The 25147-nt window shown below is 41.4% G+C and overlaps 1 protein-coding gene and 1 long non-coding RNA gene across 4 annotated transcripts in view; one reads left to right on the top strand and one right to left on the bottom strand.

Moving 5' to 3' along the window:
* Positions 1 to 25147, bottom strand: part of PCSK5 (proprotein convertase subtilisin/kexin type 5) — a 283839-nt gene that overhangs the window by 249846 nt on the left and 8846 nt on the right. For all 3 annotated transcript variants that reach the window (XM_045020518.1, XM_045020516.1, XM_045020517.1), the window contains exon 2: positions 2451 to 2555. In XM_045020518.1, coding sequence (XP_044876453.1) covers positions 2451 to 2555 — 105 coding nt within the window. The remainder of the gene's footprint in view (positions 1 to 2450; positions 2556 to 25147) is intronic.
* LOC123372447 lies at positions 19728 to 24551 on the top strand. The gene is made up of 3 exons (XR_006580292.1): positions 19728 to 19920; positions 22644 to 22734; positions 24432 to 24551. It is a non-coding gene; the product is annotated as an uncharacterized LOC123372447 (long non-coding RNA).

The raw sequence follows: 25147 nt of genomic DNA, 5'->3' as shown, positions 1-25147 counted from the left end.
AGCCAACTAACGTGTGGGATTTATTTGCAATTAATTCTGAGCACCAAGCTGGGGGTTGAGTAAATGCCCCTTTAAAATTGGGCCCTGTATTTTATCTTTCTTTTATTTTTTTAAAATTTGATGTCTCATCCTGAAGTCAAAATACCCATAGAAAGAGAAAGAATGGAAGCTTTCAGGGCTGGGCCTATCGTAAGTGGCACATATGCAGTTCTACATCCATTTTGGGCTGGTCTACACTGGGTGGGGGTCGATGTAAGATACGCAACTTCAGCTATGGGAATAGCGTAGCTGAAGTCGACATAACTTATTTTGACTTACCTCCCGTCCTCACGGCCGGGATTGACGGCCGCGGCTCCCCCATCGACTCCGCTTTCACCTCTCGCCCTCGTGGAGTTCCGGAGTCGACGGGAGCGCATTCAGGGATCAATTTATCGCGTCTAGATGAGACACGATAAATCGATACCCAATAGATTGATCGCTACCCGCTGATCCGGTGGGTAGTGTGGCCGTACCCTTAGTGTGCTAAAATAATGTCACAGTTTTCAAATCAAATGTATAATTAAGTATGTGTGTTATTTTGTCACTTGGAAGAGGATTTTAAGTTATAAGGAAGCTACTTTTAAACAGTTTGGAAAGTCCACAAACCCTAGTGTTCACCTATTTAGATTGTAAACTTCTCTTAGAATCTAAAACACCATCACAGGATATGTGTCTTCATTGTTTGTACGGTGCATTGCATAATGGGACCTCAACCCTGATTGGAGCTTTCAGGTGTTACAGTAATATAATTTAAAAAATAAAATCAAGAAATTCATAGTTATGATTACCAAACAACTGTACATTAGTAGTTTTTGATGGGGCAGATTCTCTCATGTGGCCAAAATCTACTTGGTGCAGCAAGGGGCCATCAGGGAACTGGTTATGTCTCCCTGATTCTCTGCTCAGCTCTGCCTTAGCCCTTCCCCATACTTCGCTCAAGGCTGCTCTAATCTACGAATGTTGCTAGTGATCCACAAGGGACCAGGGGTATAGCCAGAGTGTTTGTGCTAGGTGGTGTCCATGTGCAACAAAGTCAGCTACACTAGATCAGTGCCCACAGAAGACTCACATGTGCTGGGGCAGTTGCTAAGAAGATGCAAATGGTTTCCACTCCATTTGCGCTACCGCCTATGCAGGGGGTGGGGGTGGGGGGAGCACTTGGTATTTGTTCAGTGAATCTGAGTATTCCTGGACCCTCCAGCCTTGCCCTTGACCCTCTCCATGTTTATCACTGAAACAATCTGAACAGTACGATTGATGGAGCCCTTAGAGAAGACAGTTTAGCCATACACTATGTGAGAACCTCCTTTGTAGATGCCCCACATCCTGTTCTTGCCTCAATGCACAGCAAAACCACCCAACTTATGCTTCCTAGATAGCCTTTCACACCACTAGGAAGGCAGGATTCACCACTCACTGTCATTGGGTGACATTTATCTTTCATGTGTAGCATTCTGCTTTTATTTGTTGATCATTTTTATACTTAACTTTTTTTAAAGGTTAGTAAAACACAAATTTCTCAATAAGGGGAATCAACATGCCATACTTATATAATCCAATTGCTAAAAAAGTAGCTGAAAATTTCTTAACTCTTGAAAAACACTAAGGTTTTTTTCACACTTGAATAAAATAAAAAAGCTTAATGATTTTTCCTCAAACTTTTTTCAAAAATATTCATTTCTTGGTTGAGGAAACACAAAAGAAATTCCATCTCTAAGGTTGTTTGGGGGAGAAGTTACAAAACAACTGAAATTAGGGGCTTGCAAAAAAAATGCTTCCTCAGCCACAATTATAAGATAAAATATTATGCAATGCTAGAACAGACTGTCCAGTATTACCCAATGGCCTCAGTTACCCAACATCTAAAATTTACTAAGACTAAATATATGATGTAGGGTGAGATGCCACATTTCAAATAAAAAATGGTCCTTTAATATAAAATAAGGCATAAGGATTAATTAAAAGAAACATAGAAAAGAGTGTGCAAATCTTAATTCCCCTACTGCACTAAATGATCATAAAAAGCCAAAAAATACCACCAAACCATGGAGATATCATCCTACTTTGCACATTTTCATTCACAAAGGCAGCTGACAAGAAAACAGCATCCTATTAAGGTTATTCTTGGGAGTTTTAACTAGCAAGGCATGACATAAAGCTTAGTACATTAACAAAATTCTTACAGTACATCTCCCCCAAGAAAAACACTGGACATTATGTTCTGAGGATAGCACATCAGTTAATAATATGGTATTTGTCTTTGTTTCATCTTAATGTACCTTAGTGAACAGATAGTATATCAGCTCTTGTAATGTTAGCTGCCGTCCAGGCAAATGTTTCCTGGTATGACATTTCAAATAAAAAATGCAGAAGCTTTTGTCTCAGATGCTTGCCTAGCTGGATTTTCTTACCTTTGGTTCCATTGAAATGAAGCTGTGGGTACCTCTACTTGAGAGAACTGACCTTTTAATTGTTTTACTATGATAGAAGTGGTAATAATCCTTCAGTGCTCCAATCTGTTGGGAGGAAGAGACAGGGGAGAAAGAGAAAAAGAGAGAGATTTAATTTATGAAAAGCAGTTTTCTGTTTTTCATTTTTTAAAGGATTATAAATTATGCAATTTCCTGCTGTGCTGAAACGTTACTTGAACCCCAGTGATCATCTTTCAAAAGAAGGACATATGATATGAAATGGATGGAGTGTCCTTGAGGCAGCAACTGCAAAACCAACTATTATAATTGAGCTGCTTAGCCTGTCTGTATCTACCTTTTTTAATGTTTAATTTATATGCAGCATTTTAAGTAATTCTTTACCAATCTATATCCAAACTGTCTTCACATGGCAAGTATAAAAATCATCAAATAGCTATATGGTTATTAAAAAGCATTCCATCTAGTTTGCTCAAGGAAATGTACTATAAAATGCAGGATAGGTTATTTATGTCATTAACTTACCCCAAAAAAGTCCTAAGCATCATATCATTCAGAAAGAATACAAATATATGATTTTGGGGGGAAAGGGAGGAGTAACGTCAGAACTCTTAATCAATTACTAGAAGTGCTTATTCAAGTTATGAGAAGTCAAAATGGGCAACTTCTAAATAACAGAATTCAAATTACTTTGTATCCATCACTTCAGTTTAGTCTGGCAATGTTGTTAGTTTTACCCAGCACCAATCTTTGTAATAAATTTTAAATCATTAACACTTGTTTTATAATGGATAGCCAGACTTTTAAGACATTACTTACACACATCCACACACACCCAACATCTTTGACCCTAGGGAAAATGCCTCCCCTAAGCATTTTAAAATTTTGCCTTCAAAAAAAATGCCATAATAGTTGTAAATCTTATAGAAAGATCCTTTATTTGAATTAACAGTGTTCAGATCTCTCTCTTTTTCTTTATTTATTGCTTATTTTTAACAATATTTATTAAAATTGTAAACATTCAAATGACCTTAGAAAGCAAATTTGGCTTAGTTTTGAAAACAAGTCTGAATGAAATCACAAAAGATGGTGGAAGAATAGTTATCTAACCTCATGGATTCTGTGTTTTGAATTAATAGCCCTTAATAAAGACAAGTATACAGGAAATAACTCAAGTGTTCAACCTCTAAGGTTCTAAGAGAACTGGCAGGAAAACACAACAGGGCTCCAAGGATCTGTTTTTAGGATTCATGAAGACTAAAGTCTCTGGCTCTGTGCTGCCTACAGGACAATGCAGAACACTTCATCATCTCCTAGCCCCTATCCTGATGCTCGCAATGCCAGCAACAAGGCTAGGGTGCTTTAAACTAATCAGTGGTGCCAGATCTAATCCTCACCCCAGCATTGGCAGCATTCAAACTTTACCAGTTTGTGCAAGGTCTCGGCCCATTTATGAAGATTTATGAGGTTCTGCTGTATGTTTGTTTGATGCAGTAGCCTGGGGATTTCTTGTTTGTTTGTTGCTTTAATTGCATTTTTTGCATATTCACTAAACCACAACATTAAACACAACTTTAATCTTCTATGGCCTCCCTCTCATTAGTGTGGATTAATGAGCCTCTACTGTAACTCCTTGTTTATACACACACACACACAAAATGCAGTCACAAAAGCAAGTAGGTCTGTATTTCACCATTGCACAGAACTGCACACACAAAATCTTGTCATATTTATTTGGGGGAGGAGGAGAGGGGAAGGGACAGGGAGAAAACCTGGACTGTTTTATGACACATACATTTTCAGATTACCCAGTGCTCTATGTGTCTGCATTGCATTTGTCTGTTTAGCGGTAGGCTGTGGCCGACCATTGTGTGGGTCAAGAGAGCAGAAGGCTGGCCACAACTGTACTTGAATTCCCCTGAGTTAGCAGTACTAGCCACTCATAAAGGGGCGAGGTGGAGATGAGGACATCGTCCCCAACACATACACATCAACCAGCAGGGTTGGCTGGTCATAGAGGGAAGCACGTGCTGCATCCACTGGAAATGGCAAAGCAGTGGGGCTGCTCCCCTTGTGTGCTGGGGTGCTCCCCAGGCATTGTGTATACTGCTCTGAATCCTTCCCAGGATAGGCTTGCGCTAATGAGGCACAACTGAGCCCTTAGAGCAGGGGTTGCAAACCTGAGCCTGAGGAGCCAGAATTTACCAATGTACATTGCCAAAAAGCCACAGTAATACGTCAGTAGCCCCCACATCAGCTCCCTACTTCCAGCGCCTCCCACCCACCAGCAGCCCTGTCAATCGGCGCCTCCCCTTTCCTCCCCATCAGCTGTTTTGTGGCGTACAGGAGGCTCTGCGGGGGAGGGGGGAGGAGTGAGGGCATGGCAGGCTCAGGGGAGCAGGGGTTGAGCAGTGAGCACCCCCCGGCACAGTGGAAAGTTAGTGTCTGTAGCTCTAACCCCGGAGTCAGTGCCTTACATAGGAGCCACATATTAACTTCTGAAGAGCCGCACAGGGCTTCAGAGCCACAGGTTGGCCACCCCTGACTTAGAAGTAAGTGCTGTGAGGCTGGGCCCATGTCTTCTAAGCACCATCACTTTTCAAATAATGATAACTACAGTTGTCAGAAATCCATAGCTTAGGTCAGGGGTTCTCAAAACAAAATTTTTGGCAGCCTCAGAGTGCGGCCACCAACTCTTGCTGGTGCCCGCACTGACTATTTTTCCTAAAATACTTTATTAACTTTAAAAACAAATAAATATGCACATAGACATATCCAAATCATAGGAATTTATTTATGTAGGGTTTTATTTTTGCAGACTCAATAATAAAAATAATGGACAGCTGTTTCTATTCTTTACTGGACCTAAACAGACTAGAAACACAAATAAGGTGCTTTGCACATTCTGGTCTTTTTTGTTGTTTTTTTCTTTTGCTTTTTTGGTTGTGTTTTTAAAGACTTGCTGGCTAGTAAGTCTGCTGCTGTGAAAAGTGATATTTGTATGTTAATACCACTTTTCACAGCCTCCCAGCTAGCTACTAAGGCTATGTCTACACTACAGACCTTACAGCAGCATAGCTGCGCTGCTGTAAGGTCTCCCATGTAGCCGCTCCATGTCAACAGGAGAGAGCTCTCTTGTCGGCATAATTAACCCATCCCTAACGAGCAGCAGTGGCTATGCTGGTGGGAGAGTGTTTCCCGCTGACATACTGCTGTCCACACCAGCACTTCTGTCTTTGAAACTTTTGTCAGTCGGGGAGTATTTTGTTCACACTCTGACTGACAAAAGAGCTAATGTAGATATAACCTTAATCTGCTGTGAAATACAAATATCACTTTTCACAGCAGACTTACTCAACCCGGACATGCCAGGATACAAATTAAGTCCTGAATGGTGAGGTGGGTAGGGAGGCAGCGGGGTGATGGGGGAATGGATGGGAGCCTGGGGTGATGGGAGAAGAGGGTTAGCCTGTGGCCAGAGCCCACTGCCACATGGCCAGGGGCTGGAGCCCACCACTGTGTGGCTGGGGGACAGAGCCGAAGCCCTGAGCCCGGAGACAGACCCCAGAGCCTGGAGATAGAGCCCGAAGCCCTGCAGCTGGAGCCTGCTGCCTGCCACCCCAGGGCTGAAGCCTGATTCCACCACCCCGGGAAGGTGGGGAACTGGCTGCTTGCTCCTCAGTGTGTGTGTCTCCAGAGGGGGCAAGGCTCAGCTCCTGCTAGAGGCCCTGAAGGAGAGGCCACTGCTTCCTTCCCCCACCACCACCTCCATCACCCAGGAGGCTGTGGCCGCAAGAAAAGCCCCTGGTGGCCACATGCGGCCATGGTGGTCGCATTTGAGAAACACTGGATTAGGTTCATAAATACTAGTGGGATCAAAAAAGCCCAAATCTTGAAAATGGAATTTTATTCCTATTCAGTGAGAGCCAGTGCCTTCTCGTAGTAAAGCAGTAGTGTATTATACATTTTATTACCCTCCTTTACCTTAATGGGAATTTTCTTAGACCCTCCAAATCCTTGGACCATACAGAACCACATATACATGCAAACAAATACATACATCCCTGCTATGGTTAGGATGTCTTGCCTGCTTTATTACAGATAAGAATCTAAGTGAACTTTGAAGAAGTTAACCAACACACTGTCATTACTGTGTAACAACAGCAAAACCTTTGCTTTAGTTCTTGAAATATATTTTCCCTAAGGCAGCTTTAACTTTGAACGTAGCATAAGGATAACTCAGGATACAGTGACTCAGTTCCTCTACCTAATTGAACCATGGAGTGTCCTCAGAAAGCTTGTGACGAATGATAAATGCCGTACTGAGTGCATTACATACATTCACCAGACTTCTATATGACTAGGTTCACCAACAACTGAACATTTCCATTGATCCTGTATAGCAGCACCTCAGCAGGGCTGACAAAGTTACTTGCCCATTTGATAATGGGAAATAGGAAACGTTTCCTGGTGGGAAGGGACTTATCCATCAGTTTCCATAGTATTTAAAGTTTGATTTAGACTAGAAGTTTCTACTCCTTCTGGTTGCAAACATAACCTTCTGCCCGTGAGCCGAATGGGTTCTGCAATGCACTGTAGACTGCCTGAATGTGTAGAGAGACATCCTTAGGCCAGAGTTTCCCTGGCCGTTGCAGGGGAATTGGGAGGGAAGAGAGGATTCTCCACCGTACAAATTCTGCCTCAGTAACAGAGACAACTGGCAGTCCCTGCAACCAGGGGAGTGCAGAAACTTGTACCTCTGTGCAGCCTTGGGCACACAAATCACTAGGGCTGTGCAGAGGATGGAAGTTCTCTTTCACAAAGGATTTGGGGATTTTGAAATTTAGCTTTGTACCAAATCAGAGCAAAAATTTAAAATTTAAAAATTCTTTGAAGGAAACATTCTGATAAAAGATTTCAGGTCATTCACAACATATTCTTTGGATTTCAACTTTTTAAAGATTTTGTAGTAATTTTTAATTATAATTGTATATTATATAAATTATACAGAAGGAAGTATACACTGGCCCCTCCACAGGCTGAACTCACCAAGAGAAAACAGGCTTCACAATGCTAAACACCAGTGCAATCTTTGCCCTCTCCCTGTGCACTGGGGAACCTGGGAAGGCACTGCATTATCATGCAGGTCCTGACTTTGTCCTTAGCTCTCCTAGGGGGGAGTGAAGCTCTGCAGTGCTACTTACTCAGTGGCATGTACAATTTGCACAATCCAGCCACATAGCAATGGAGAGGTATGAACTGCCCAAGGCGTAAATCCTGTCTCCAGCTCACATTCCAAGCAGGCAGACCATGCAGTGAGGAGTTTCTTTCCTACAAACCACTCTTCAATAGTGACTCACACTGTAGCCGCTTCTCCAGTGCCAAAAGTAGGCTCTGTGCTTCTTGCCTTCTATCACCTTGGTGGGATGCTACTGATAGTTCTGCACAGTGGTGGATCCACCAGACCAGGGCAGGAATAGCAGCCCTGGGTGGGCTGTGGAGCTGCCAGGAAATCTGACTGTAGAATAAGATATGGATTAATTACGCAAAGCTGCCACCTACTTCTTCAAACAAACCCTATTTACTCCAGTTTTGTGTTGAGGAAGGGGAATCTCACCCATGATGTGTTATTTAGTAAACATTCTACAAGGTATTAGGCCCCATGTCATTTTCCCATAGATGCTTCAGCACGGTAAGTTTAAAGAGTGACTTGCTTTCAGTTTTATACAGTTTCAGGCACTAAAAAGGTGGCCAATTAGTAAAGAACTTAAATAGAAAAGACAGAGAAGATCACAGCTGCAGGAAACTAATCAAGCTGAAATTCCAACAATGTCAAGCAGGCCTCTTTCCAAATATGTCAGCTCCCTGCCACTCCCATTTGCAGCCCAGCCTCCTGCTCCTGAGGAGTAAATGAGTTTTTTGGATTATTTCAGTCAGCCATGATTAAAACAACAAAACTACCCTGTTACTGACATTGCTGGGTGCTCTGGTCTTGTTCTGCAGGGAAGCAGCAAGTTAAAACCATTGTGGCAGTTAAAAAGAGGCAGAGGCTGCTATTTTGTCTTTAAACTTAAGGCCATGGCTACACTACAAGCTTTGGTCGACAAGTTACATCGGCATAAAGTCACTGCAGTTAGCATATCGCTTGTACATGTGCAACCCGCCACCATCCTGCACACTCTTTTGGGAAGTTTTGGCAATGCATGTTAGAACTAAAACGAGTCATGCAGGGGTGACTGAGAACAAGGGGTCAATTTCATAGCTTGCAACAGTTTCCATCCCATAATGTCATCTATAGCCCATAATTTTCATGCCTTTTTAAAAAAAATCCCACGAACCTGCACAGCCCTCCTCACTGTCCATCATCTTTGACAAAAGCATGAAGCCTGAACAGCTCTGCACTGTTGTCATAGGTGTTGCAAGCACAGGAAGCAAGATCCTCCGGTATTTGCAGAGCTGTAAGAAGAACTGAATGAGTGGGGAACATGATGATTTCTTGGAGGACAGATTGCTGTGGGACACAGCGAGAACCAATTCAAAGTTGTTGGTGGCATTCAAGGAGCAGCTGCAGATGATGAAGCACTGCTTCTGGGCCTGAGAAACAAGCACCGACTGGTGGGATCGCATTGTAATACAGGCTTGCGATGATGAGCAGTGGCTTCAGAACCTACGGATGCACAAGGTCACATTCCTGGGTCTGTTGCATCCGACGAAGTGGGCATTCACCCACGAAAGCTCATGCTGCAAAACGTCTGTTAGTCTATAAGGTGCCACAGGATTCTTTGCTGCCATTCCTGGGTCTGTGTTCCAAGCTCACTCAGCCCTCCAGTGCAGGGGCACCAAAATGAGAGCTGCACTGTCAGTGGAGAAGCAATTGGTGATCACACCGTGGAAACTTGCAACGCCGGATTGCTGCTGGTCAGTGGAAATCATTTTGGAGCTGGAAAATCCAGTGTGGGGACCATTGTCATGCAAATATGCAGGGTCATTAATCATCTCCTCATACACAGGACTGTGACTTTTGGCAACGTGCAGGATGCAGTAGATGGATTTGCAGCAATGGGGTTCCCAAACTGCGATGGAGTGATAGACAGCATGCATATCCAGACCATCTTGCTACAGAGTCCATCAAGAGAAAGAGCTATTTTTCTACAATTATGCAAACACTGGTGGATCATTGGGGATACTTCACTGACAGTGTTGGCTGGTCTGGGAAGATGCATAACGCTCGCATCTTTAAGAACACAGGACTGTTCAGAACGCTGTAAGAAGGGACTTTTTTTTCCTGACTGGTGGATTACCATTGGCAATGTTGAAATGCCAATAGTGATCCTGAGGGGCCAAGCATATTCCTTGCTCCTGTGGCTCATGAAGCCATACACCAGCCACCTTGAGAGCAGCAAGGAAAGATTTAACTACCGGCTCAGCTGGTGCAGAATGACAGTAGAATGCACTTTTGGTAGATTGAAGGAACACTGGCATTGTTTACTCATGACAGTGGATCTCAGTGAAAAAAACATCCCAAGGGTTGTAGCTCCCTGCTCTGTCCTGCATAAAATCTGTGAGGCAGAGGGTGAACAGTAGCTGCGAGGGTGGAGAGCAGAGGGGGTTGTCTTCTGAGTCTGAACAGCTAGTCACAGAGGCTATTATAAGAACTCAGTGCGGAGCGATACGGCTCAGGGAGGCTGTGAAAGAGCACATTAACAGTGAGCCACAGTAATGCATTGTGGAGTACTGTTCTTTAACTGGACCTGCTGTTTTGGGGCCCTTTAGGAATTTTGCTACACAGTTATGATTATCACATGGTGTTTGTCACTGATCCTATGAGTTGTGTCACACTATGCAGTAACAAGTAATTGGTTGCTTTCAGAACCTTCTAGGCACTCTGTAGCATATGTTATGAGCGAATAAAAATTATTTTCCCAATAACAGAATTTTATTCAGTAACAAAATCAATGCAAAGAAAAATCTGTGAAATTTAAACGCAAATACAGTAAATACTTAATACATTAATGGAACAGACCTTAACAAGGAGAAAGAACATTCATGTCTACTTTTACCTACATATATAGCAACCGTTGCTCTATCAGATCAGTGTTTGTGAAGCTGTGATTGTCCTTAATGTCCCCCGAGGGGGAATGGTGGGGCAGGGATGCACCCTCTGATGCTGCATGGAATGTTTGGGTGGGGGGAAGTTGGGAGGTTTCTCTAATGGAGTTCTCCATGGATTGCAAAGAGAGGTGAGCCCACAAGAGTCCACCCATAGGTCCACAAGAGTCTGAAGCATCTGTGTTTGCTGCCAGAGAAGCTCCATTGTGTCCTGGTGCATCTCCTTCTCTTCCTGCCGGGACTCCTGGGCCTTTCTCCTGTCTACTCTTTCCTTCTCCAGGCTGTCTGCAGTATTCACCCTCCAGGCCCTTTGCTCACGGTCTGATGCAGCACGGGCTTGCAAGATCTCATTGAACATGGCATCCCAAGTCCTCTTCTTTCTCCTTCTTATCTGACTCGGGCATTCCGTGGCTGTGGACGGGGGACCCTTCAAGGCTTCAAAGGCAGCAGCTGCAGATAAAATACACAGGGGTACCGTTGCCAGTATAGTCACAATGGAAAGCAAAAGTGAAGATTCAGAACTCCCTTCCCTTGCTCCCCTGAGGTTTTAAACAAAACATGACTATTGACACTTCTGCTTCAGCGTCCTTGTGCATTGTGCCACTCACGGCACCAGCCATGGTGAGTGTGGCCCACCAGGGATGAGGGAAATGAGGAGGGAATTGTTCAGCTGCATAAAACTATGAGTATGGGGCAAAGACACTGAATACTGGCACCATTTTCCACAGGAGGGTAACAAAGGCAGAGAGAGCACAGCTGCTACTGGCATCCCAAAGCTGCCAGGGCCCATATGCTGCTAGCTTGTCTACTGCAATGGTGCCTGCTGAAGTTATTGCTGACTGGCATGGGAAAGTGTCCTACAATGGAGGGAAAAATAAGGCTGCCATCCCTAGAAACCTTCAGGAAAGGATTGCTGAGTACTTCCATGAAAGTTTCATTGAGATCTCTCAGGAGGATTCAAGGGACAGTGCTGTGTACATAAACGAACTGCTCTGCATGGCTCCCCCTTGCCTAACTCCACAGGGGAATGAAAAGCAGATAACAACGCTGCCTCTCTTTGTTGTACTTCTTCTAGTATGAGTAAATTAATGAAAAGTTGATAGTTGTGTCCTGTTAACTTGGGGGCGCCATCACTATAATGGGAAATAAATGTATATGCTTACCCGAGGTTGCTCTCCCTGCATCAGGCTCGCCCATGCTCGACTGCCAGGACTGGTCTTCAGTGGAGTCTCAAAGAGGTCCTGGCTTGTGCCATAGGTGAATCCCCCGATCATGTATTTCCCCCTCCTCCTCCTCCTCCTCGCTGTTCACACCATTGGCCTGTGACTCCAGCTCCTCAGAAGTATCCATGGTGGTCTGAAGGGCGGCAGTGTGGTCTCTGCCAAGTATGGCATGCAGCTTTTTTTTGTAAAAACGGCAGGTCTGTTGCTCAGCACCAGATTGACTGTTTGCCTCCTTCACCTTCTGATACGCCTAACACAGTTCCTTTGTTTTCATGCGGCGTGGCTGCTGATCCCTGTCACACCCCTTCTCCTGCATCCCCCATGCACTCTGCTCATAGATGTCCATGTTTCTTTGGCTGGTCTGTAGCTATGCTTGCACAGTCTCTTCTCTCCTCAGGCCCAGGAGATCCAATATCTCCTCTTTACTCAAGCCGGTGCATATCTGGAGTGAGTAGCTGGCATGGTCAGCTGAGCAGTAACACACAACAATAGAGAGCTAGCTGCGAGGTGTGCTCACCAAGCTAGACAATCAGGAAAAGGTATTTCAAAAATTCACAGGGCTTTAAAGGGGAGGGGAGCCTTTCAGTCTCCAGGACCCCCAGGGAAGTGGAGTTCACAATTGTCAGTGTTGGGCATTGTGGGACAGCTGTTGGAGGACTGTTAGGGTCAATCTAAGTAATTACACTCTTCTACACGATCTACACTCTACAATGTCTACACTCTTACTATGTTGCCCTCAGTATATTGGCCATGGCTACACACTGTTTGGATAGGTGGTGTTACTGCCTTACTGTAACAGGGCACTTACATCAGCGGGAAACAAATTTAAGTATAGACGTGTGCAACTAGGTCGACACATGACGGCTTATGTCTATCTAACTTTGTAGTATAGTCCAGGCCTGATAGTTGGGCTCAACTGGTATTCTCACCTGCCAATGCATATATCTTCCCTATTCCTTTTTTCCCTTCAGGCTAGCACTCCAGTCTGGTAGGGAACAAATATGTTTACACAACATTGCCAAAATTTGTGCCTCTGAATGGTGACATTCCTCAGAATAACAGCTCAGTATCTGCCAAAGATCAGAGTCTGACTTCAATGGCATTCCTGGAAACTCCATTACTGAAGTATGCAGATACTATGGTAATGAGCCCTTCCTCCATCCCCACAAAATGCCAATATAAAATAAAATAAAATACATAGAAAAATAAAGGCCAAGATTTTAAAAAGTGGCTAGTAATTTTGGGTTCCTCAGTTTTTAGGTGCCCAATTTGAGACACCTTAAAGATATCTGATTTTCAAAGCATGGGTGCTTAGCACTGTCTGACCCTCTCCTGCTGTTCAACCCATCCCCCCAAATCTAGTGGTGGCCTGTCATAGACAGGAGTGGAGAGAGTGGCAGTTCTTGGAGTGCAGAGTCTCCCTTTTGTTTTTTCATCATTTGTGCTGTAGTCTGAGATAATGTCTTCACTGCTAAAAGAGGTGTGCTTTTTTACCTCAGCGTGACTATTCAGTGTGAGCTACCCCAAAGTGAAAACACAGTTGAAAACAAGGCATTTTAGTTTTATCCTGAGAGAAACTCATTAAGGGCAGGGCTATACCATTGCTTGGGGTTGACATTGCTTCATCTACCTCATGGTGAAACGAAAGTGTCTTGTCTTCACTGTGTTTTTACCTCAAGACATTAGTTACTGAGAGGCAAAAAATACACTTTTTTTCAGTGAAGACAAGGCTGAGCAGCATAGTGGTCACTTTCCCTGTCCTTAACCCCCAGAGCAGTCTTGAATTCCCCCATGGGGGCTTGTACCGCAGTTTGGGAACCAGTGATTTAGATATTTATAATGGTTTGTGTTCCCTTAAAACATTTTTTCTCGGTCTCATAGGCTGAAATTAGGGATGGTCATAACTCTAATTCCAGACAAAAATAAAAGCTAATTGCCTTCCCCTCAGATAGAAAAAGCTTTGCTGTGAGTGAGTTTTCTTGATCAGTTTCTGAAAAGAACCCGGTCCTCAAGACAAAGAAGTTCAGCCAACTAGTAACACAGACAGGTTGGTGATTCTCTTCTGAATTACTTGTGCATGAATAACACTAGGAAGATTAATTACTGCATCCTGCTGTTAGAATAGGAAGATCACTATTTCTGTTTTAAATAAATCAGCTTTATCCCCAAAACATAACAAGTCCTTTATCCTTGAAATTCCCTCTCTTCTTTTTTTTTTTTAAACGGAGAAAAATATAACACCTTACTGAAGTAATGTATGCCACTGCTGACTTCCTTTGCAGCCTTGGGCAATTTTCCACTGTATTTCAGCTATTTGCATGTAGAAATTTTGCCTGGGCATTTACATTGAACTGGAAAGGTACAATTTTGTTTTTCAATCAGTGGATGTCTAAAATGAAAAACTGAGCTATTAACATAAAATAGTTCTGCATTATGTTCTTTCACAGAAGAATGTTATTACTATTGTTTACATACTGCTGCATTTTGCTTTAAAAATCCCATAAAAACCTTAGCATGTTAAGTGCTTCAATAGAAAATCCAAAATAAACTCTCTAGACTTTTAACTTGTTATATGTGCCTTTATTAACAGAACAAAATGAGCAACAATAACCCCAACTGCAATTTGAGTTCTTTGCATCTGTTCTATTTCAATATCAAGGCTGAGATTTTCAAAGTCATTGTTTTATGATTAATAGAAATTGAGCATTTAAATCCATTAAGAAGCTTTAAAAATTTCAGCCCAAAAATGTAATTAGAGTGTGGACAGAGACGTTAGAGAATATGCAGTTTTAAAGAACTTCTAAAATAAAAAAATTAATTTATAATGGAAATTATTTACATGAGATTACATACTGCATTTTGTATACCACCTATATAATCAAAGTTTCTCTAATCTGTTCCCTATATAGGTCATATTCCAAAATATATTTACCAATATAAAGATATGTCAGCTTTCCTCTAGGCTATGCAGCAGACTAATAATTGATTAACTACCTTGAAAAAGCTCAAGGTACACAGGACAAAACTTTATGGATCAATAGATGATGCAAATACAAAAAGAATGTACAGTTATGCACTGAAAGAAATATTGCAAATGAACTTCTGTCTAGTGGGTCTCTCGTACATCACTGCTACCATGGAAACCATATTCAACATTTGAAATTACATGATGAAAGGAGAAGTGCTGAGAAACATTTAGCAACATGTAATGCTGTTGTATCATCAAAAGAAATAAAATGTTTTGATACTTAAGAGTGAGGTCTTACTACCCACTAGTACAACTAAGTCTTATGTGAACATTCTTTGCAAAAATGAGAAAAGATTCAATGATAAAAGAGGTCAGAATTTTCAGGGAACACTGAAATCTTTTAAAAGAAGGATGACCTTTAAAAAGATCAGAAATGCATCAATAGTTTCATATTCATATGTGTTTAATCACAAAGAATTATTCATTAAAAGCACCCTTCTAAACAGGATGAACAATCCTTCAAAAGAGGATTGTGGCAGCTTTTTTGGATTATATATTCATTTAAATCCTGTGGATTTCAATCTGAAGTTGTTCTCTCCTTATAAATGAGGTTGGAGAGGAGGGTGCGGTTAGCTGGTTGTTTTAAATAAAACTACTTAGAGATTTTAATTGACTACAGTTAATTGTATCCAGTGATACTTCTCTTGGAATGCTTTGAAGAAAATAATATTCATACTAGGCCAGATCTTGAGCACCTTAGCCAGGGAAATTACCAATAACGGTAATAGGAGATTGCCTGATTAAAGACTAAATGAAAGCTAAGGGTTAGCTTTATATATTTGTCCTTTACATGAATGTGCAATGAAAAGAATGGCCCAAGGAGCCTTCCCAGTGTGACTCAGATAAGAGCTAGGGAAAACTGCAGTCCCTTCAGCACCCCAAAAGAAGATGAAGCATAGGACAGGATGGGCTTATGGCCTCACCTCCCTCTATCACACCATGGGAAATGGGGGTGTGCTGCACTTCAGGAACGGGGAGGAAGAGCCAAGGGACTCTTTCTGAACATCTAAGGAAGAATGCCTGATAATGTTTCCCTAGAAGCAATGTGACACCACACCACTTCAGTGCAGGGCTGTACATTACAGGCCCAAGTAAAAACTGAGTAAGGACCTCAAAATTGGCCCTAACTGGAGTCAAGGATCGAATGAACAGTGAGTAAAAATGTCAAGTTGTTGTCATTTTAAAGAACCAAACCAACAGAATTCCTAATGAATTTAACAGTGATATTTGGCCATCATGTTGATCATTCAAATATTCTAAATTAAAAGAAACTTGAATTCTGCCTATTGAAGTCCATAAAGAACACCCCTCCTCTACCCATTTCCTTTCAAGGATTGAAAGAGAGGTTATGATTTTTACTAATATGTTAAAATAAGTGACTAAAAAATTAAGAAACAGATACTGGATTTTTTTCACTTCTTCAACAGATGTCTTAGCATTAAACAAGATCATTTTCAGATTTCTCATGTAAAGCTAGTTAATGTTATCATGCAGCATAGCCAGCCTAATCATCCCACAAAATGAAAACACAATTATGACCCATTAATGGAGAGTTTTATGAAGGAGGGATTGACCTTTAGGTAAGTTAATGTCTCTGTCAAATAAAACAATGTAATGTTAAACTGATTATTCATACCTCTCTTTGTTGAACCCGACTATTTACCTCATGGTATTTCCATAGGAACTACAAAATAAGTGCAGCAAATACTTTAATCCTTTTCCACAAAATAAATAGACTTTACCTCTGATATTTGCAGTGATTTAAAGACAGTTTTGTAATCATTATCCATGCAAGTTCAAGTGATAATGAATGCTGTTTGTACCTATAAAGAAACTGGGGAGGGGGGGGAATGATAATGTTTGTTTCTCTAAAAAAGCTGTTGGGCAGGAAACAAATCTCTTTAACATTTCAAGAGGTTCAGACAACTGCAGCTTTTGTTCTAACCTTCTTCTCTTTTCTTTCTTTACTAACTCGCCAATTGGTAATTTAAAAGCTGATATATGTCTTACTTAGAATAATCTTCATTGCTGTTTTTACTGACTTCTACCCCTATTTCATGTTGTGTCAGTGGAGAAATGCAAAAGGAGAATGAAAGAAAAGAAAATGAGTATACATACTGTACCTTGAATGTTCATTTAAGTACTTTACATCACTGACATATTCCATATTTTATGACTATTCCAAACCCTAAGCATTACTGATGGGAGGAATTAATTTGGACTCTCATCAATATATTAAAATAATTCTGGAAAATAATGAGGCTTTACAAGGTTTAGTCACTGTTATTTCAATCATGCCAATAGTATAAAGATAAGTTATTAAATAGGTTTTATGTTTTAATAAAACAGATTTATGGGAAAAATGGGCATTAATTTCCTTTGAAAATTGATCACAAAATGTTTAATAACATCAGACAATCCTGAAAACCATCACTCACCCACCTGAGCAGTCCCACCAGGTGCAAATCTCTTCTCATTTGCACCAAAGTAAATCAGAAGTAACTCTGTTGAAGTCAATTGGGTTAAACTAGTTTAAGTGAGAGAAGAATCTGTGAGTAAGCGTTTGCAGGATTGGGCACCAACTCAGACATGATGCTATGTTTCTGTTCATTTATTTTAATTTCAGCATAAAACTCACTACTGCATTAATATCAGAAGATCTTATAACATTCAAAGTGACTGACGCATCAACATACAGTAGTCATGCTATTTCCACAAAACACCTAAAATTGCAGCAATACACCTTTTCAGAATGCACTTTGCCTTACAAATCTGAACTCAGTTCTTATTGGCTATAGTAATTACGTTTTCATTTTATTGACTTTCACATCAGAATTTATTAAGTAATTTCCCCCTCCATCCTCACATTTTTTTGAAGAATAATAAAGCTGTGACTCATGAGAATTACTGGGAATGAGTTTAGTTCATCTACGTGATGTGTGGCAGTATTAAATACCCATCACTCTAGTTCAATCAATCATTTTATCAGTGTAAACTGCCACAACAGTGAAACTGTAACATATTTCTTTGACTTTGTCCTGTATCAAAGTCTAATAATCTACCACTCTGCACAACAAGCTTAACAGAGCATGAATAAAGGTCAAACCATCCCAGAGCCAGATATTTCAGTGATAATATGCACATACCTAATTTGATCAATGCAAGATCCTTACAAAGGCACTTCTATATCCTATTGAAAAATTGAGGCCTAATCCCACAACCCTTATTCACATGAGCAATCCTTACTCCTACAAGTAGTCCCATTGACTTCAATGGAACTACTTATGCAAGGACTACTCATGTTCCAGCACAGAGTCCTATAGATAGATACTGAAATTCAATACTTGTTAGTAAGAAAACACTTGTATTTGGCAGGACCTAGAGACAAGCTTCAAGAAAAATATCAGATCCTGTAGCATGCACACCTAATCAGAAAGGAAATGTCAGGAACATGCTACCAGTTTAAATGATGTTTGGCAAAACAAAATCTGCTGGTTCTAAGTATAGTCAGGTAGGAATCTACTGTCTATTTAATCTAGTTATGTCAAGTCAGAAATAACAGGAAAAAATTACATCCTCCATAATTCAGACAGTTAGGTCCCCCTCCTGCTCCCACTCATCGGTAGTGTCAGATGGACTACTAGAGCTCAATCCAACTTTTACTTAAATCAGTGGGAATCTTTTCACAGTCTTTAATGGAAACTGCATTGAGCTCTTACTGAGGCAACATCTAGCATATATCTTGATGAATCCACGCTCAATCAGGAAAAAAGTTCTGGATCTACATTTTATAGTACTGACACCTCTCAAAGTACTTGGCAACAGCATTAAAATTACTGCGGCATGTGAAGAAAAGTGAAAGCTGTGAGGTCCTGCTACAGTTGGTGATCAGGTATCTAGATTTACCAGAGCCATTGAAAGTATTCAGGACAATACATGGGGTATGTCTAGAGCATGTTTATAAAGAATACTCTTTTGGGACATCCCCTTTGGGAAAGAAATCCTTAAAGTTTAGAACTTTACTGATCAATGAATACATACACAGCTGTGTCTCAAAAATTATTTGTGCAAAGGAAAGAAAAACATTTTGCCTTCACAGATGGCAGGTTGTTTTTATGATCTCTACTGTATATTTATTTAATAATGGTTCCATACATTTAAATGGAACAGGAAGTTTGGTCAGCTTTGAAATAAATAATGAATGGTATAAAAGATGTATTTTAAATATACAGACCGCATTTCAAATGTAAAACATTTACTTTCATGCCATATAATTCCTGCATTACAAGGTCTGGTTAATTGATTAATATTTAAAATATCTTTGGACACATATTATTTTGAAAACGCAGCTTCAAAATAATGCATCACCTTAAATGTGTCAGAAATGTAAAGAGATAAATCAGAGATCTACAAACCACCTTCTCACGCCACCTGCTCACTGTGCATGTATGTACAGTAGTGGGATTATTACGTGTTTGGGGCTTTAATGTCATTAGCAGGCTACAGTCGACTCTATGTCTCCTTATCCAAATGCAACAGTTTCACTATGTTCCCAGCACATGACCAAGAAAGGGAAATGACTCAACCCTAACAAGGTGGAAATGTGGCTCATTGGCAGGGGAAGCATCTAGAAGAGTAGGCAGTTGTGGTGTCAGCACCAATTATTGATAACATGTGATTGACTTCACCAAAATAGTCCACAGTCTAGGTGCCCCAGTGTGTGCTGGCCCGTTTTGGGAGCTCAGCAACCCCACCTGTGTCGAGCTATCAAGCCCCAGATGATGGGGGCTGGTGGCTGATTCAAGTGACCAGGTTACTTGATAGTAGGCTGGAGGCAGAATTTCCTATAAGAAGGAGCCTATTCCATCAGTAGAAAGAGGAAAGAGACTTGCAGGGAGTAGGAATGCCCTTTCAGGAGCTGTAGGGTCAGAGAGAACTGGGGGAAAGGGTTCTCTACAGTAGCCAGACAGAAAGACTTGAGTGGAATTGTGCAATGAGGGGCAGAAGCCTTAAGAAGCTTGAGGAAACTCCAGGGAGCAAGATCTGTGTTTTGTGAAAGAACTGTTGAGCTCAGCAAAGGACTGAATTAACGGTGAGTTGGGGAAAGATGTCCTGTCATATAAACTGATATGCAATCTGTGCTTCAATAAACCAGTTCCTCAGAAGTGTATTTGATTCATAAGGGTCTGGGGGCAGTTGCTAAAAAGCTCAAGAAAACAAATCTGAGACAGTGTCAGGGCTTGATGCCAGTATGGGTCAGACCCTGTTACACTGGGGCTCTGAAGGAAGGCATTGTTGCTCCTGGATTCTTGGGTATAATCAGTGGTGCGCCAGATAGCTGCAACCACATCTCTTTAATGCTCACATGATGCATATCTAGGCACTTTGTCTCCTCAGGAATACACAACTAGAAAATTCTGTTAGGCTACATTTGAATACTATCCATACATTGCAGTGACAAAAGAGTGTAGGTGCCTGCTTGTTACTTAAATGGGGAAAACTACTGTGAGCTTGTAAGGCTGATGCTCAGATCTCTGCACTCACGCCCCTTTTCACTTCTTTCTCGTAGAGATCTTTAAAGCCCAGAATGGATTGGGGCCTCGCTATAGGGACCACAGCTCACTCTATAACCTGTCACAACAATGCAGCTGTGTTGTTGGTGGCAGGCCATTCTCAGTTTAAGGCCCTGCCTTTAGAATTCATTCTTCCTGGTTGGCCCACTAGAGACCAACTTGCCTTGAGGAACTTCAGATAATTTTTTTAGGGTAGCATTTGGTTGACTTTTTGGTTTTGGCTTAGTTTATTTTGCCTGTTAATTTAGGCTACTTTAGGTTTAATATTTGGGGCATATCTACTACCTTTGTGAGTAAAAATTTTTCATGTAAGGTTTTTGCAGGATCAGGTGACAGGTGGTGCAGCCATGTGCTATGGGTAGCAGATATAATTTCTGCGGGCTTTTAGTTTTGTTTTGTTCGTGTATTGTTTGTACTTAAAGCTGGTTGCCATATCAATAGGCACAAGAAATTCCAGCAAAATTAATAAATAGAATGTTCTCTGCTTCTTGTTATCCAGAAGTGAAGGCTATCTGCTACTTTTAATTAAGTTAAACAGCTAAAAATGTAGGCCACCATCAGAGTCTAGTCTCAAATTTCTAGCATACAGATATCAACAATACCCTCACTGCCCAATGAACACTCATACCAGCACAAATGCAGCACCTTTTTTTTTTCACAGTTTGAATAAGAATGCATGTACAAATGTAGCAATCGATTTAATCATGAATTCTAGCAATGCATCTAAGATTTGTATTTTGGCTCTGGAGAACAAACATGAGCAAGACCTATTTGCTTTTGGCAAAAAAGAGCAAAGTTCAAGGTTGCTTTTACTTCACCAAAAATGAGACAAACCTAACGACCCCATAACAGATGCTTTTTTTGTCTAGTAACATTTGACAGTATGCTAGACTGCTGATAGGAAACCAAATGTTCCTAATTGTTTACCACAGATTAAACATATAGTTAATGTGGTACAATCCTGGGAGGGGTAACACTCTGGTTCCTGTTTTAAGAGACAAATTCTGCCCCAGTTATGCATGGAAACAAGTCCTAATGACTTCGTGCGGAGTTATCTATGCACACAAGGCCAGAATTTGAACTTCAATGTTTTCAGACCTCCTGTTAGAAAACTTAACTTTCCCAATTTCTCAGGTTGATGGTTATCTCAGCTTGACATTCAACATTACTGACATGATACATGATTCAATGTGGCATGTCACAGAAGGATTTTGCCCTAAAATGTAGGATACTTGTTATCTGAAAGTCACCAACCAAATAAGAAACATTCCATTAACTTACATAGTGGAAAAATAGATGAAAAGAAGCAGGCAACATGAAAAGGCTCATGAGTTGATCAAAACTGTGCACCTGCTGTTGAATGATGAGCCTTCTCTTTCTATAACCTAATGATTCTAAGATTCAATTCTTCAAAGATGTAGACACATGAGAAACTTTACACTCATGAGTAGTCCTACTCATGAGCATAACTTCTTTTACAGGCAGATGTTTGCAGGATCAGAGCCATAGCAATGGCTGCATTTTTTTCTAGACATCCTTTTCAAATGCAAAATATAAAATCCTGCATACAACTATTTACGAAATGTTTTCATGTAGTAGCATAGGTTAAATTTGGGTCAGTGGTATTAATTTTGTTGAGCATTTCTATAACACTTTTCATCTTCACATCATGTTAGTAATGTCAACCGATTAATCCTCACACTAGTGAGGATTGAAGCACAATGGAAATCCAATCCTGAATCCGGTCTCTGGGTGCTACAGTAATATAAATAATTATAACAATGTATGTCTAATTAACAGTAATTCTGGCTTTGTGAAGACATGTTTCTGTGTGTAGGTGGCTAGCATTGGATTCTTGCCAATGTCTCAGGTCTTACAGCGTTGGGTATAGCAACTCTGGTTCATATGTATATGATTCTGTTTTGTACACTATGCACTATTGCTCAGATTCCACATTTTCCACACAGACCTGTTTTTTTCAGTGGCTACAGTAGTTAACCTTGCTGTCCAGGCTGTTCTATCTGGGCTAGATGCTGATCTAGCTACAAAGCAATTCAGCAGTTAATCTTCTCGAGTTCAATAGCAAAAGCTATCTTTTTTTAAAGTCTTATGATCAAGAGTTTCAAATATAACGTAAGTTTGAGGTAGTGCTGCTCTAGATAGGAAATCTGCTTTGTATATTTCTGATCCTTTACCACAGTGTAACTTCAAATTATATTTCTTCTATGAATCTACATTGAAGGCATTTGGGGTAATAGAAAAGGTTTATGAAAGCTGTTTTCTGGAGGCTTATGGTCTGCATCATCATCACTGATCACATCTCCACCATGCAGGTACTGAATGAATCTCTCCCATGAAAATATTGTAATAAGACACTTCTTTTCACTCTCTGCATACTGTTGCTTTGTGAGCAAAAGTGAGCTTGACAAAAAAGCTACTTAGTAAGGCTGCACCTAGTTCCTTTTCATTTGCATGGAATGAATTGGAGCATCCCCATTCACATCTTTGCAGTTAAGTATTGGGTACTGGCTGACAACTTCTTTTACATGTTTAATTGCTTTGTCATTCCCAGACAGGACCCTTGTCTGTTACTTATACACATCAGAGGGGTGGGGTAGAAAGGTATTCACAAATTCCATAAAGTGTTGTATTGCTTGACATTTTTTCTCTCGGGTATTCCTAGAATTTCTCAGGAGTTAGAGGTACAGCTTCAGCTATGAGCAGATGCCCTATCTAAAGAACAGCCAAAGTCCTAATTTTATTTTCAGTTTGAGACTTTTTTTACTCTGAGCTGTGCTTTTAACAGTGCTGGTAATTTTGCTCCATTGACTTCGGGTCCACCTCAAATAGTACTTTCCTAGCAGGCAACCAAGTACATGAAACAGATCCCCATTGCCAGACATTATCTTTTTGTATGTGGGAGGTATCATCTTTGGATACAGTGTCCTTTTTTATTGATTCACGCTGAGCCTTCTGCCACGGTCACTAAGAGGAATGGCTCCTTCGCCCCTTTCACTTCTTGAAAGTTTAAATCATAATTAATTCTTATAAATGTAGCTCAGGGTACATTTACCTAAGGCAGGGGTGGGCAAACTACGGCTCGTGGACCGAGCCGTTTTAAGCCAGCTTGCGAGTTCCCGCTGAGGAGCGTGGTCTGGGGCTTGCCCCACTCTGGCGAGCCAGGTGGGGGCACCAGGTTGGGGACAGCATCACGTGGCTTGGCCCCACTCCAGCGCTCCAGCCAGGGTGCGGCGGCATGGTCCCGCTCCGGGGCGCAGGGTTGAGAGCCACACCACACAGTTCCTGGAAGCAGCTGCATGGCCCCACTCCAGCGCTCTAGCAGGGTTGGGGGGCCGCTCCACACATAGGAGCCAGAGAAAGGACATGCCACTGCTTCCGGGAGCCACTTGAGCCTGTACCCCTGAGCCTCTCCCCAAGTCCCAACCCCCTGCCCCAGCCCTGATCCCCCTCCCGCCCTCTGAACCCCTCAATCCCAGCACGGAGCACCCTCTTGCACCCCAAACCTCTCATCCCCAGCTCCACCCCAGAGCCCCACCCCCAACCAGAGCCCTCACCCCCTCCGGCACCCCAACCCCAATTTTGTGAGCATTCATGGCCCGCAATACAATTTCTATTCCCCGGTGTGGCCCTCAGGCCAAAAAGTTTGCCCACCCTTATCTAAGGGCTTCATATTAGAATCATCATATAATGCTATCTTGACTCCACTATACTGTAAAGCCAGATTCCCCTTGTCTTATTTACAATAATCTATGTAGATTAATAGTTTACACGTGGACCCACAGCACATTTGGCACATGATTTTGTTACCCACCTCTTTACCAGTGCTCACATTCAGTAATATGAACTGCTGTTTTACTTTAGTCTTAACTGCACCTACACGATATCTAATGCTGAATATGGATTCATCAGATATGCTCTCCTCTTTGTATTCTGCCATATGTGTCTTATTTTGCTGCTTTTGCTGCCTGCAAGCTTTTCAAAAATATGTTTTCTCTTTTATTTTCTACAGATGTCTTCAGAAGATGGACACTTCTTGCTGGCCCCAGAATGCCTGCTAGCACAATAGCAGCAGCAGACAGTCTACATGTTGTGCTCTCTCTGTATTGTTGTAGTTGTTTATAATTCTCGGCCTTTCTTTCTTGTTCAGTTGAGTTTTTTCCCTATAAAGTTTACCTCAGTATGGCCTGTGTTTAATTCTGTCAGCTGCATCTGTGCAATTTCACTATTCTGTACATAGCTCATAACATATCTAGTTTAAGATCGTTTAACATCTTAGCTCTGGTACCTGTATCTGTGACGCCCAGGCTATAGAAGCTTATTTATGCAAAGTCCCAAATTCTCATGTGGCTGTGCCCTGTCTCAGTTTCATGACCTGTTGAACTGAGACCTAAGTGTCCTGTCTTCTGTATTAAATCTTTAAATATAACAGTCCTGAGTGGCTGAAAATGCTTCTACAGAGCTTCAGGGGGCTATCATCCTGCTTTTCTGCATCAGTCAGTGTGAGATGCTGGGAACTCAGGCAGCAGTCTTTTTCTCTCACTCAATGAAAAGAAGCTATCCTTATTTCAGGGTCTTTCTTTTCTAGTTCAGCTGCAATTTTTTTGTAATCTTCCAACTTAAAAAAACTATCAAGTTAACAGCAATCTCCCTTTAACCCATAGGCAATAGGACCAGCAAGTTGCTAACAGCCATTCTACTCAATCTTTCTGAACAATCAATCCTTCT

This window comes from Mauremys mutica, chromosome 6 (assembly GCF_020497125.1).
Source record: "Mauremys mutica isolate MM-2020 ecotype Southern chromosome 6, ASM2049712v1, whole genome shotgun sequence".
NCBI lineage: Eukaryota > Metazoa > Chordata > Testudines > Geoemydidae > Mauremys > Mauremys mutica.
Note: the sequence above shows the minus strand (reverse complement) of the source record. Positions and strands in the feature narration are given on the sequence as shown.